Source organism: Somniosus microcephalus, chromosome 6 (genome assembly GCF_052327205.1).
Source record: "Somniosus microcephalus isolate GS21.2 chromosome 6, FLI_Smic_1.0, whole genome shotgun sequence".
In the NCBI taxonomy this organism is placed as follows: Eukaryota; Metazoa; Chordata; class Chondrichthyes; order Squaliformes; family Somniosidae; genus Somniosus; species Somniosus microcephalus.
The window spans coordinates 135,304,996-135,317,463 of NC_140992.1; the positions used below are offsets into that span (position 1 = coordinate 135,304,996).

At 45.2% G+C, this 12,468-nt stretch overlaps 1 protein-coding gene across 1 annotated transcript in view; it reads left to right on the top strand.

Annotated features, from left to right (window-relative positions):
• The window catches only part of d2hgdh (D-2-hydroxyglutarate dehydrogenase), a 72,777-nt gene that overhangs the window by 16,459 nt on the left and 43,850 nt on the right, over positions 1-12,468 (top strand). The window contains exons 5-7 of the mRNA XM_085992004.1: positions 1,181-1,349; positions 2,234-2,377; positions 9,631-9,773. Coding sequence (XP_085848130.1) covers positions 1,181-1,349; positions 2,234-2,377; positions 9,631-9,773 — 456 coding nt within the window. The remainder of the gene's footprint in view (positions 1-1,180; positions 1,350-2,233; positions 2,378-9,630; positions 9,774-12,468) is intronic.

Here is a 12,468-nt window from a genome sequence, read left to right on the forward strand (position 1 = left end):
AGCAGCCCAGTCATGCACCAGCTAATTCAGGGTAGAAACTGGCACCTTCCTGGTCTCTTTGGTGTGTGGGGGTTACCAGCTTTTAAAACTTGTATGTTCTGCCTTATTCTGGACTGCGGGGAGTCAGTGATGAGAGAGAGGGCACCATGGCTGACATATCTGATTTGTGGCTGATTTGAGAGCAGGTGGCTGTTACTGTTGGTGTTTGTATGTTAGGATTCAGGGATGTGAAGCAACCCTTGTCTTGCTGCCAATAGTCTGGTGCTAATCATAGAATCATAGAAATTTATGGCACAGAAGGTGGCCATTCGGCCCATTGTGTCTGTGCCATTCGAAAAAGAGCGATCCAGCCTAATCCCACTCGCCAGCTCTTGGTCCGTAGCCCTGTAGGTTATGACTCTTCAAGTGCATATCCAAGTACTTTTTAAATGTGATGAGGGTTTCTGCCTCTACCACCCTTTCAGGTAGTAAGTTCCAGACCCCCACCACCCTCTGGGTGAAAAAAGTTCTCCTCAATTCCCCTCTAAACCTCTGACCAGTTACTTTAAATCTATTGCCCCTGGTTATTGACCTCTCTGCTAAGGGAAATAGGTCCTTCCTATCCACTATCTAGGCCCCTCATAATTTTATGTACCTCAATTAAATCTCCCCTTAATGATTAACTTAACGCTCCCTGTTTTCAGAGTTTGATATTTAATCATTGTTAGTCATTAACTGATGTAACTGGTGAAATGACGGAAATCACAGATCAGCTTAAAAGAGAAAGAAAAGTTAACACTTCAGGTAGGAATGCAAAGGAGTTAAAGGAGCAATTGGAGTGTTGGGCTCACACCAGTCCCACTCTGCTCCTATCACTCAAGTTGAGTGCAGTGCCCACCTCGTGTTATTACCAGCACCGGTCAGGACCGGAGGCAGTGTTGCTTTTCTCCAGAGGACACCACACTGTCGGGCCAGCACCAGTGTGAGGCCCCCAATGGTATCAGTGACCCAGTGAGCACCCCACCTGTTTTAGCTTCTCTGTGTCCCCACAGCAGTCACAACGTGGCGTTCTTTATCATTACTGATTTTCTTGAGATGCGTCTGAGGGATCCGCTGGCCCCTCGCTGCTCCCGTTGCTTGGTGAATGTTATTTCAAACACTTGGTGTACACCATTCCTTCACACCCTGTTCCTGCTCACAGGCCCTCGCAGATGGAACTGCCTTGAACTGTCTAACATCACTTCGCAAAGACAACACAGGCTACGACCTCAAGCAGCTTTTTATCGGAGCTGAAGGAACACTTGGGATCATCACGGCTGTGTCCATTCTGTGTCCAAGGAAACCAGGCGCTGTCAATGTAGCGTTTCTAGGTAAAGGCAGAGAACAGCATAGTATTTATTCACAATGTTAGGGGACGGTGTTACAACCCATGCCTGCAGCCTGCACCCCTCACACCCGGCTGATTTCCCGGAGTTAGGAAGGCTCCCAGTGGGGATCTTGCTCGTGTCGGTGCTACATCCCTGTGAAATACACACATAGTACTGTACTAAAAAATTAAAGACTTGAAGCATAGAGTGTTGTTGATCACCCTGCAATCGATAACACTCCCTCTGGGACCATCGACATTTAAATCCCCCTTCTCACACCACAGCAACTCCAGACCCAAGGTATACACCACCAGCGTTCCCAGTGTCCACTGTTGGCTTGGCACAAGTGAGGGGACAAATGGTGTATGACCCACTCCGGCCATTTGACCCACTCCGGCCATTTGACCCACTCCAGCCATTTGAATCTCATGCTCGCCCATATTGGATGACCACAGTTGCTTTTGATGTTTTGGAAATCAGAAAAATGATTTCTTTCCCTTTATTTTATCATGTGATAAGTATCTCTCCATCTGATTTCTTTGCATGCCCTGTATAATGGCTGTACAGTAATGTATCTGTGCCTGATTGCCCTCCATGCCCTGGATAATACAGCCACAGTAATGTAACTGTCTGATTGCCTGCCATACCCTGTATAATATCTGTGCAGTAATATACATTATGCAGAGATACATGAAGTACCACACCTCTGTACAATAAGCACATGATATTATATAATAAAGATGTGGTATGCTATCCCTGTAAAGTATACACACATCACTGTATCTCTATAAAATATACATTCTATGCTGCATTTTCTTTATAATATGAACAGAGTAATTTAACCCTGTACAATATACACACAATATTGATCTGTTCTGTGTCTCAAGGTTGTGACAGCTTTGACAAGCTCTTGGATATATTCAAGGAATCCAAAGGCATGCTGGGTGAAATTCTCTCTGCGTTCGAGTTCATGGATTACGGTTGCAGAGAGATTGTCTGCGAGCACCTCAAACTGAGAAATCCATTGCAAGGTAAAAGAGGAACAAGAAAATAAGATCACTGTCAGTTCTGCCATAGGGTTCTCGGGTTCCTGGTATCAGGCACTCCTGTGAGCGGTGTGAGCCTCTTACTCACGTTGGAACAAGGGTAGGCCATTCAGTCCCTTGAGCCTGTTCTGCCATTCAATTAGATCATGGCTGATCACACTCCCTTGTATCGACTCGAACGGTAGTGTGCCAATAGTAACCCATGGCCTGAACTGGATGTTTCTTCACACGGGTACTTCTTCGATCTCTAAAACAAACACTTGGTGAGACAAGCACTGATACAAATTGCTGACTGGCTTTATCTCACAGTAAGGTGGGTGTGCGGATTGGCAGTTAGGATCACACTCACTTAATTAGGTTGACCGTAAGATCTATGCTCATAGCTCTGAGGCAACGGGACAGTTTTGTTAGATGCTTCGCCATATTGTCTGGACTTTGAAAGTGACTTTCATTATTAGGTCCAGATCTCCTTTGAGTCTCCCTTTGCTAATTCAGTTCTCTTTATAAATCCCACAATTTTTCAACCTATATGAAATTTATTAGTGTTACATTTCATTTGCTGTTTGTCTGCCAGTTATACAGCGGATCTAAATATGCTTGCAAATCTTCCATTGGATCCTGTGATTTTATGGGGACGATAATGTAACTAGGGAAGGTAAACTGGAAAAAAAATTGACAGACATTGAGATAGGACAGCAGTGGGAAATATTTTAAAAAGGTGATCAATAGAGTTCAGGAGAAATATATTCCGCTAAAACACCAGAACAAACTAGCCAGTAATGAAACACTGGGTGAATAAAGAGTTACAGGTAAAATTGAAACTAAAGAAAAAGGCATACACTAAATACGTAGACAATAAAGGCAATGATGACAAAAAGGAATACAAAGAGGTTAGGAAAGAAGTCAAAAAACAAAGAGGAACTACGAAATTAAATTATCGAGGAATATAAAAAGAAATAGTAAAGCATTCTACAGGCACAGAAATAATGAAAGAAACATCAGGATGGGGATAGGGCCACCAATGGATACACACGATAAACATGCAGGTCATGGCCCAGAACTTCGGGTCTCCACGGGTGAGTATGCACGGGGTACTCACCCGTAGGCCCAACGGAAGTGCCGGTTTCCTGCATGCACTGCGCATGCGCGGGAAACTGGAACTTCCGTTCTCTTAAAGGAAGGGGTTCAGAGGTCGAACGCATGCGCCGGAGAGGCAGCGCGTGCGCATCGAACTTACGCTTTTTTGCAGGGTTCTCCGGGAGGGTAAGTCTCCAGGAGTTACACTTTTAAAAAGCAGGCGCAAGGCCTGCTTTTAACAAGGTAAGTGGTGAATTCATTAAAATTAAAACATTTTTTCCACAGGTTTATTATTTTTAAAAACTTTAAAGAAAGGTAAGTTTATTTTTAGCCCCGTTAGAAAATGTAATTAATTTTTTCAAAAATTAAAATTATTGTTTAAAATAGTTATTTCATGTAATTTATAGTTATTTAAAAAATGTGATGTTTTTTAAAATTTATTTGAAGTTTTAGTGATGTTTTGGGGCCCGTAGTATTTATAGGTTTGACAGCTCTTCCTGTCAAATTTATGAATGAAGCATTCCCTGCTACCATTGGCTCTCCGTGGCCCACGTGATCCCAGGGGACGCATCGAACTGACTGCGCCCTGGGATACGCAAGCACTGCGCGCCGGCAGTTGGAGGAGGCCCAGGATCGGAATCCCACATGGGCCCACAGCTCAGCGGCCAGCGCGGTAGGTAAGTGCAGGTCGGAGGCTTGCACCCGCGAGAAGCCTCCGACCCGAATTTCTGGGCCATTGACAGTGAAATGGCAGAAATATTGAATAGTTACTTTGCCTTGGTTTTACCAGGGTGATTAACATGGGGGGCATGACATTAGAAGAAGAGATCAAAAAAGATATAAAGATATTTATGATAGAAAGAAGGAGATAATTGATAAACTGATCAAACTCAGAGAGGATAAAGCTCTGGTCCGGATGGATTGCATCCATGCATATTAAAAGAAGTTATGGGAGAGATAGCAGAGGCCTTATTACTTATATATAAAAATTCTTTAGAAAAGGGAGTAGTGCCAGAGGACTGGTGGACAGCTAAAGTTATTCCTATATTTAAAAAGGGAGATAGAACAAGTGCAGGGAACTATAGACCAGTTAGCTTAATGTCAGTGGTAGGAAAGATAATAGAATCCTTACTCAAAGATGTAATAGAAAAACATCTAGAAACTGAAAATATAGTAAAGAATAGTCAGCAGCATTCCAAAAGGCTTGACCAACCTTATTGAATTCTTTGAAGAAATAACAGAAAGGGTAGTACAGTAGATGCAATATATTTGAATTTCCAAAAAGCCTTCGATAAGGACCTCATAGACTCATGACTAAGGTCAGAACATGTGGAGTCATGGGACAAGTAGCAGAATGGATAGGAAGCTGGCTACAAAACAGAAAACGGAAAGTAGGGGTTAAAGGTTGGCAAATGGTGAAGTGGTGTTCCACAAGGATCAGTGCTGGGACCACTGTTGTTCACCATTTACATAAATGATTTGGACTCGGGAATCGGAAGTACAATTTCAAAATTTGCAGATGACACCAAATTGGGCGGGTATAGTTAATACCGAGGAAGACTGCAACAAAATACAATATTAATAAACTTGCAGAATGGGCGTGTAATTGGCAAATGAATTTCAACATAGGTAAGTGTGGGGCGGTGCATTTTGGTAGGAAGAATAAGGAGGCCACATACTCCTTGGAAAATAGGGACTAGAAATTCAGTATCGCCCCATTTGGGGCACTAGCTTTTAAAAGTTGAAAAAGTTAGCGCCAGGCGCTAAAGTCTTTCAACTTTTAAAAAATTCGGTTTTGAGCTCCAGGAAGGAAGTGGAGCGCTAAATCAAGTGCTTTCCTTCCTTCCTGGAGCGCAGCAGGCGGGGCGGTAGGTGTGCACACTGGGCCGTGCAGCGCTGCCGCGTGGGAAGGCTCCTTCCCTCCCTTAAAGGGAAGAGCCATCGCTGCAGGCTCTGCAAGGAAAAAACTTACCTGGTCCCCGATGGCAGCCGCGATCCAGCCCGATCAGCCCGATGCACTGCAGCAGAGTGCCGGGCTGATCGATGGCTGGGGAAGAAAACTGAAAAAAGACCAGAAACATCATTTCAGATTTTTTATTACTTACCTCGGCCACCTCGTCTTTAAGTATCGCCCTCGAAGCGCCCGTCCTCCTGGTGAACACCTCCTGCACCTGCCGGTGTTTTCACCCGGCGATGCTGCAGGGTGCGGAACCGAAGTTCGGGTCCGGGGCGCTACGCATGGCGATGACATCACAATCTCCGGGCGAAGGAGATCAAGGTGCCATACCGCCGCTGCAAACCTCCCGCCAAATATCGCGGGAGTCGATCTTCTCACCGCGCCCGGTCAGTATGTGATTACCGCCCCGTTATCGCCCCCCCGGAGGCAATAACGGGAGGCACAAAGATACCCAATTTCTCCCCCAAGAGTCTAACTGGGGCAGAGGAGCAAAGGGATCTAGGCATACATATTCACAAATCATTAAAAGTAGCGACGCAGGCTGTAACTAGTGGGGTGCCTCAGGGATCAGTGTTATGGCTTCAGCTGTTTACAATCTATATTAATGACCTAGATGAAGGGACCGAGTGTAATGTATTCAAGTTTGCTGACGATACAAAGCTAGGTGGGACAGTAAGCTGTGAGGAGAACACAAAGGGGTCGATTTTCCTGGAGCCATCAGGCGGGGTTTCAGGTGTGTGGGGGGGGGGGAAATCCAGAATTCGGGCGTCCCGATACCATCCCGCCCAAAACCCGCCTCCATGTAAGTTTCACAGGAGGCGGGTACCCGCCACGCACTGGGACCCGCTGACCCGAGGCGGGAAGGGATTAGTGCCAATTAACTGCCTGTTAACAGGTAGTTAACAGGCAGTTTTTAGCCTAATCCCTATTTTGAGGGGTGTCGTGTGGGATTCCCGACAGCTCCAAACCACGCCAGGTTAGAGCAGGCGGGCCGTCGGGTTGAAGGACTTGGAGGGGTCGCGATGTCGGTGTTCAGGTGAGTGATGGGTGCATGAGTGCAAAGGTAAGTGTGTTTTGTGTTTGGTGTGTCTAAAGTGTGTAAAGAAGTTTAAATTACCTGTACTTACCTTAACAGCCTTTCTTCCTCTAGGTTTCGGGAGTCCATCACTCAGCAGGCACTGAAAGCAAAATGGCTGCGAGCTGTCAAAAGTGACAGCCTTCAGCTTTCATTGCCGGTGACAGTTCTAACCGAGTCTGTGTAGAAGGACTCAGGTTAGAAGTCAGACTGTCAGTGTTTGACAGCTTCAAACAGCTGTGAAACACTTGTAGTGTATGTGCCTTTAAGAGCCCCCTGTGTACTGTAATGCCGGTAATGGCCACTCGGGCTATATAAGCCTGTATATTGTGTTGTATCAGTTAGTTCACCTCCAGACTTTGTTCAGTAAACACCTGTGAAACCAACTCCTGCCTTCAGTGTCTCTATTAACACACGGACACAACAACACTGATATTTCATCTGCCAAGACCTCTTGACAGATGAAATTTCAGTCTGTGACATCACCTGTTGCTGGGTGGCCCTTAATTGGCCTGCTGAGCCCGCTGGGCAGGCTCAACAAGGTCAATCAAGGGAAAATCACGTGGATTGGCCGGACGTCGATGTAGGCGGGACTAAAACCCGAAAGTTGTAGTCCCGCCTCCTTCCCGACAGCTTTAGGAAAATCGACCCCAAAGAGTCTGCAAAGGGATATAGATAGACTAAGTGAGTGGGCAGTAAGGTGGCAGATGGAGTATAATGTAGGGAAATGAAAGGTTATTCACTTTGGTAGGAAGAATAGAAAAACAGAATATTTTTTAAATGGTGAGAAACTTTCAAATGTTGGTGTTCAGAGAGATTTGGGTGTCCTTGTGCAAGAAACACAGAGAGCTAGCATGCAGGTACAGCAAACAATAAGGAAGGCAAATGACATGTTGGCCTTTATTGCAAGGGGGTTGGAGTACAAGAGTAAGGAAGCCTTGCTACAATTGTACAGGGCCTTGGTGAGACCACACCTGGAGTACTGTGCACAGTTTTGGTCTCCTTATCTAAGGAAGGATATACTTGCCTTGGAGGGGGTACAACGAAGGTTCACTAGATTGATTCCTGGGATGAGAGGGCTGTCCTATGATCAGAGATTGTGTAGAATGGGCCTATACTCTCTGGAGTTTAGAAGAATGAGAGGTGATTCTGAAGGGGAATGACAGGGTAGATGCTGAGAGTTTGTTTCCCTTGGCTGGAGTGTCTACATAGATACATAGAAGATAGGAGCAGGAGTAGGCCATTCGGCCCTTCGAGCCTGCTCCGCCATTCAATGAGATCATGGCTGATCATCCAAATTCAGTACCCTGTCCCTGCCTTCTCCCCATATCCCTTGATCCCTTTAGCCTTAAGAAATATATCCAACTCTTTCTTGAATATACTTAATGAACTGGCCTCCACCGCCCTGAGTGGCAGAGAATTCCACAGGTTCACCACTCTCTGGGTGAAGAAATTCCTCCTCATTTCAGTCCTAAATGGCTTACCCCTTATCCTTAGGCGATGACCCCTGGTTCTGGACTCCCCGACCATCAGAAACATCCTTCCTGCATCTAGTCTGTCCAGGCCTGACAGAATTTTATAGGTTTCGATGAGATCCCCTCTCAATCTTCTAAACTCCAGTGAGTATAAGCCCAATCGACACAATCTCTCCTAGAACTAGGGGGCATAGTCTCAGGATAAGGGGTCGGCCATTTAAGACTGAGATGAGGAGGAATTTCTTCACTCAGAGGGTTGTGAATCTTTGGAATTCTCTGCCCTAGAGGGCTGTGAATGCTGAGTCTTTGAGTATATTCAAGGCTGAGATAGATAAGATCTTTGGGCTCTAGGGGAATCAAGGGATATGGAGATCGGACGGGAAAGGGGAGTTGAGGTCGATGGTCAGCCGCGATCTTATTGAATGGCGGAACAAGCTCGAGGGGCAGTATGGCCTACTCCTGCTTATGTTCTTAATAAGACCATTAAAAAAAAAGCAAACCAAGCACTGGGGTTAATTTCTAGAGGGATAGAATTGAAAAGCAGAGAAGTCATGTTAAACTTGTATCAAACCTTGGTTAGACCGCACGTACTATGAACAGTTTTGGTCTCCATATTATAAAAAGGAGAATGTGAAAAAATGATTGACAAGGATGATACCAGAACTGAGAGGTTATACCTATCGGAAAAGTCTAAACAGGCTGGGGCTCTTTTCTGTAGAAAAGAGAACACTGAGGGGTGACCTGATAGAGGTCTTTAAAATTATGAAAGGGTTTGATAGGGTAGATGTAGAGATGTTTCCACTTGTGGGGGAGACCAGAACTAGGGGCCATAAATATAAGATAGTCACTAATAAATCCAGTAGGGAATTCCGGAGAAACTTATTTACTGAGAGAGTGGTTAGAATGTGGAACTCCCTACCACAAAGAGTAGTTGAGGCGACCAGCATAGATGCATTTAAGGGGAAGCTAGCTCCACATGTGAGGGAAAAAGGAATAGAAGGATATACTGACGGGGTTAGATGAAGAGGGGTAGGAGGAGGCTCGTGTGGAGCAAAACTGCTGGGCTAGACCAGTTGTGCTGTACATTATTTGCAGTGCTACGTCGATGCCAGTGTATACTTGTCTGTATGCATGTATGTGGAGAGTATTCTCCGTCAAGATGCTGTAAAATATACTGACTGACGTGGAACTGCTTCTCTGTAATGGGCATTGAATGGGAGGGAGATTGTTCCTGTGTGTCAGATGTAAAAATACATGTTGGATATAAAAATGTAGTTGTGTTTGTAGGATACCCCAGGCTGAAATTCTGCATTAACCCGCACTGATATATCGTGTGTGTGTGTGTGTGTGTGTGTGTGTGTGTGTGTGTGTGTGTGTTCTGATCAGACCTGTCTGCTCTTTAATTCTCTCTCTCATCAGAATACCTCTCAATCTCCGCACTCTCCATTTCTTTCTCCACTCTTTTTCTCCTCCTTTCCACTTTCCTTGTCCATTTTCTCTCTCCCCCATATCAACCATCTTTCCATGTTTTCATTTTCATTGTACACATGGAGTATTTCTCTTTACTTCCCTCAGTCAGTCTCTTTCCCTCCTTCTCGCTCTCTGATAATGTCACTTCTGCTGACTGTAGATTCTCTCATTTACCTTCTTCCAGAGGCACCATTTTACATCTTGATAGAAACATCGGGATCCAACAGCGATCATGATCAGGAGAAACTCAGTCATTTCCTGGAGAAGGTCATGACCTCTGGTCTGGTGACTGATGGGACTATGGCTACTGAGGAAAGTAAGATTAAGGTAAAGTGAACTCACTCTGATGGATAGTAACGTTGGAGAAGGTAATGGACCAGAATGGAAAGGGTCAATCAGATTAGCAGCAGAAATCTGGCTGACCTGATTGATAATTAGGACTCCTGCTAGTTTAGCATTGCTATGCTTTGTTTTATATAAGTGCAAATTTTAACTTTTATTTATCAAACGTGATATATGATCTATAAGCCACAACGTCTTGAAGTAACTACTCAATGCCTAATTACTGTTCTGCAGTTCTGAGTAAGGAAATGTCTAAACAGACCGTCTTTGAGTGAGTTAATGGATAAGGAAGTGGACTCTGTGGTTTGAGGATGTGAGAGCGTTGAGGTTGGGTAAACAAGTAGGGTATGTCTTTGCAATGAAATATTGCACCACAGGAGGATGCAGGCAGACCTGAAAGTTGACAGGTTCCTAAGAATGAATAGTAACCAGATTCATGGATGCTAGATTCACATGATTGAACAACTGTTAACTGTAGGAAGAATGTGCGGTGTGATGGGAAACTGGTACATGCTGATACAAATTGCAAGGATATCCAGTGTTAATTCGGCAAAAGGGAACTATTTCCTCTAACATGGCGGCCTTGTAATAACCTGGGAGACAAAGGGGAGTTGCTTTGGGAGCAGGATGCTGACTTTCAGCTAACAGTGATAAGAAAGGGTATCAAGGGAGAGGGTCTGCACCGAGGCTGGGGGCTGAGGTAAATCCTCCACGGAGGAAAGACATTGGCTGACCCCACTCCCAGGATAAAGATAACCAGTGTATCCAAACCAGCCCTGACTGCTATGGTCAATGTAGTGGTTTTGCAGGAATACTTCAAGCATGTCACAAATAAAGATTAAATTGATTTTTATATACACATATATAAGTAATCGTGTCTGATTTGACAGGCCTCAACACAACTTATATTAAGAAACATGGTGCATGATTGACTAACAACTCCTACTCAAAGTTCCCTTTAAGATGCGTGGCCACACAGCTTTCCGGACCTCCCTTGCAGCCAGCTCGCTGGCTTTTTAGTGCAAAAAACCCGCGCATGCATGGTACTTTAAATGGGCCGCACAGCCCCCCAAAAAATGAACAGGAACATTGCTCTTACTGTATACCTGCCGCTATATCTGTGGTGTCTGTATATTGGTGTCAGTCGTGGCTCAGTTGGTAGCACGCTCGCCCCTGAAATAGAAGGCCGTGGGCTCAAGTCCCACTCCAGAGACTCGAGCACATAGTCCAGGCTGATACTTCAGTGCAGTACTGAGAGAACACTTCACTGTCTGAGGGGCCGACTTTCAGAAGAGACATTAAAGCAAGGCCCCGTCTGCCTGTTCAAGGGGTAAAGGATCTCACGGCACTATTGGAAGAATAACAAGATGTCGTGCCCCACCAGTGGATGTGGTGTATTTGGACTTTCAGAAGGCTTTTGATAAGGTCCCGCATAAGAGATTAGCGTGCAAAGTTAAAGCACATGGGATTGGGGGTAAGGTACTGACTTGGATAGAAAACTGGTTCGTAGACAGGAAGCAAAGAGTTGGAATAAACGGGTCTTTTTCCAAGTGGCAGGCAGTGACTAGTGGGGTACCACAGGGATCGGTGCTAGGACCCCAGCTATTCACAATATATATTAATTATTTAGACGAGGGAACTAGATGTAATATCTCCAAGCTTGCAGACGACACAAAGCTGGGTGGGCGTGTGTGCTGTGAGGAGGATGCAGAGAAACTCCAGTATGATTTGGACAGGTTGGGTGATTGGGCAGATGCATGGCAGATGCAGTATAATGTGGATAAATGCGAGGTTATCCACTTTGCTGGCAAAACCAGGAAGGCAGATTATTATCTGAACGGCAATAGATTGGGAGAAGGGGAAGTGCAACGAGACCTGGGTGTCCTTGTGCACCAGTCGCTGAAGGTAAGTATGCAGGTGCAGCAGGCGGCGAAGAAGGCAAATGGTATGTTGGCCTTCGTAGCAAGAGGGTTCGAGTACAGGAACAAGGATGTCTTGCTGCAGTTGTACAGGGCCTTGGTGAGACCACACCTTGAGTATTGCGTGCAGTTTTGGTCGCCTTATCTGAGGAAGGATGTTCTTGCCATGGAGGGAGTGCAGCAAAGATTCACCAGACTGATACCTGGGATGACAGGAATGATGTATGAGGAGAGAGTAGGTCGATTGAGCTTATATTCGCTGGAGTTTAGATGAATGAGAGGGGATCTCATTGAAACTTATAACATTCTAACAGGACTAGACAGACTAGATGCAGGAAGGATGTTCCCGATGGCGGGGGAGTCCAGAACCAGGGCTCACAGTCTAAGGATAAGGGGTAAGCCATTTAGGACTGAGATGATGAGGAATTTTTTCACCCAGAGAGTGGTGAACCTGTGGAATTCTCTACCACAGAAGGCAGTTGAGGCCAATTCATTAAATATATTCAAGAAGTAGTTAGATATATTTCTTAAGGCTAAAGGGATCCAGGGATATGGGGAGAAAGCAGGGACAGGGTACTGAATTTGGATGATCAGCCATGATCTCATTAAATGGCGGAGCAGGCTCGAGGGGCCAAATGGCCTACTCCTGCTCCTATCTTCTATTTTTCTATGTTTCATCCCCTATACAACATCACAAACCCCTTACTGTGCATCTGTCTCTATCTCTAACCCCTTACTGTGGGCCTGTCTCTATCTCTAAC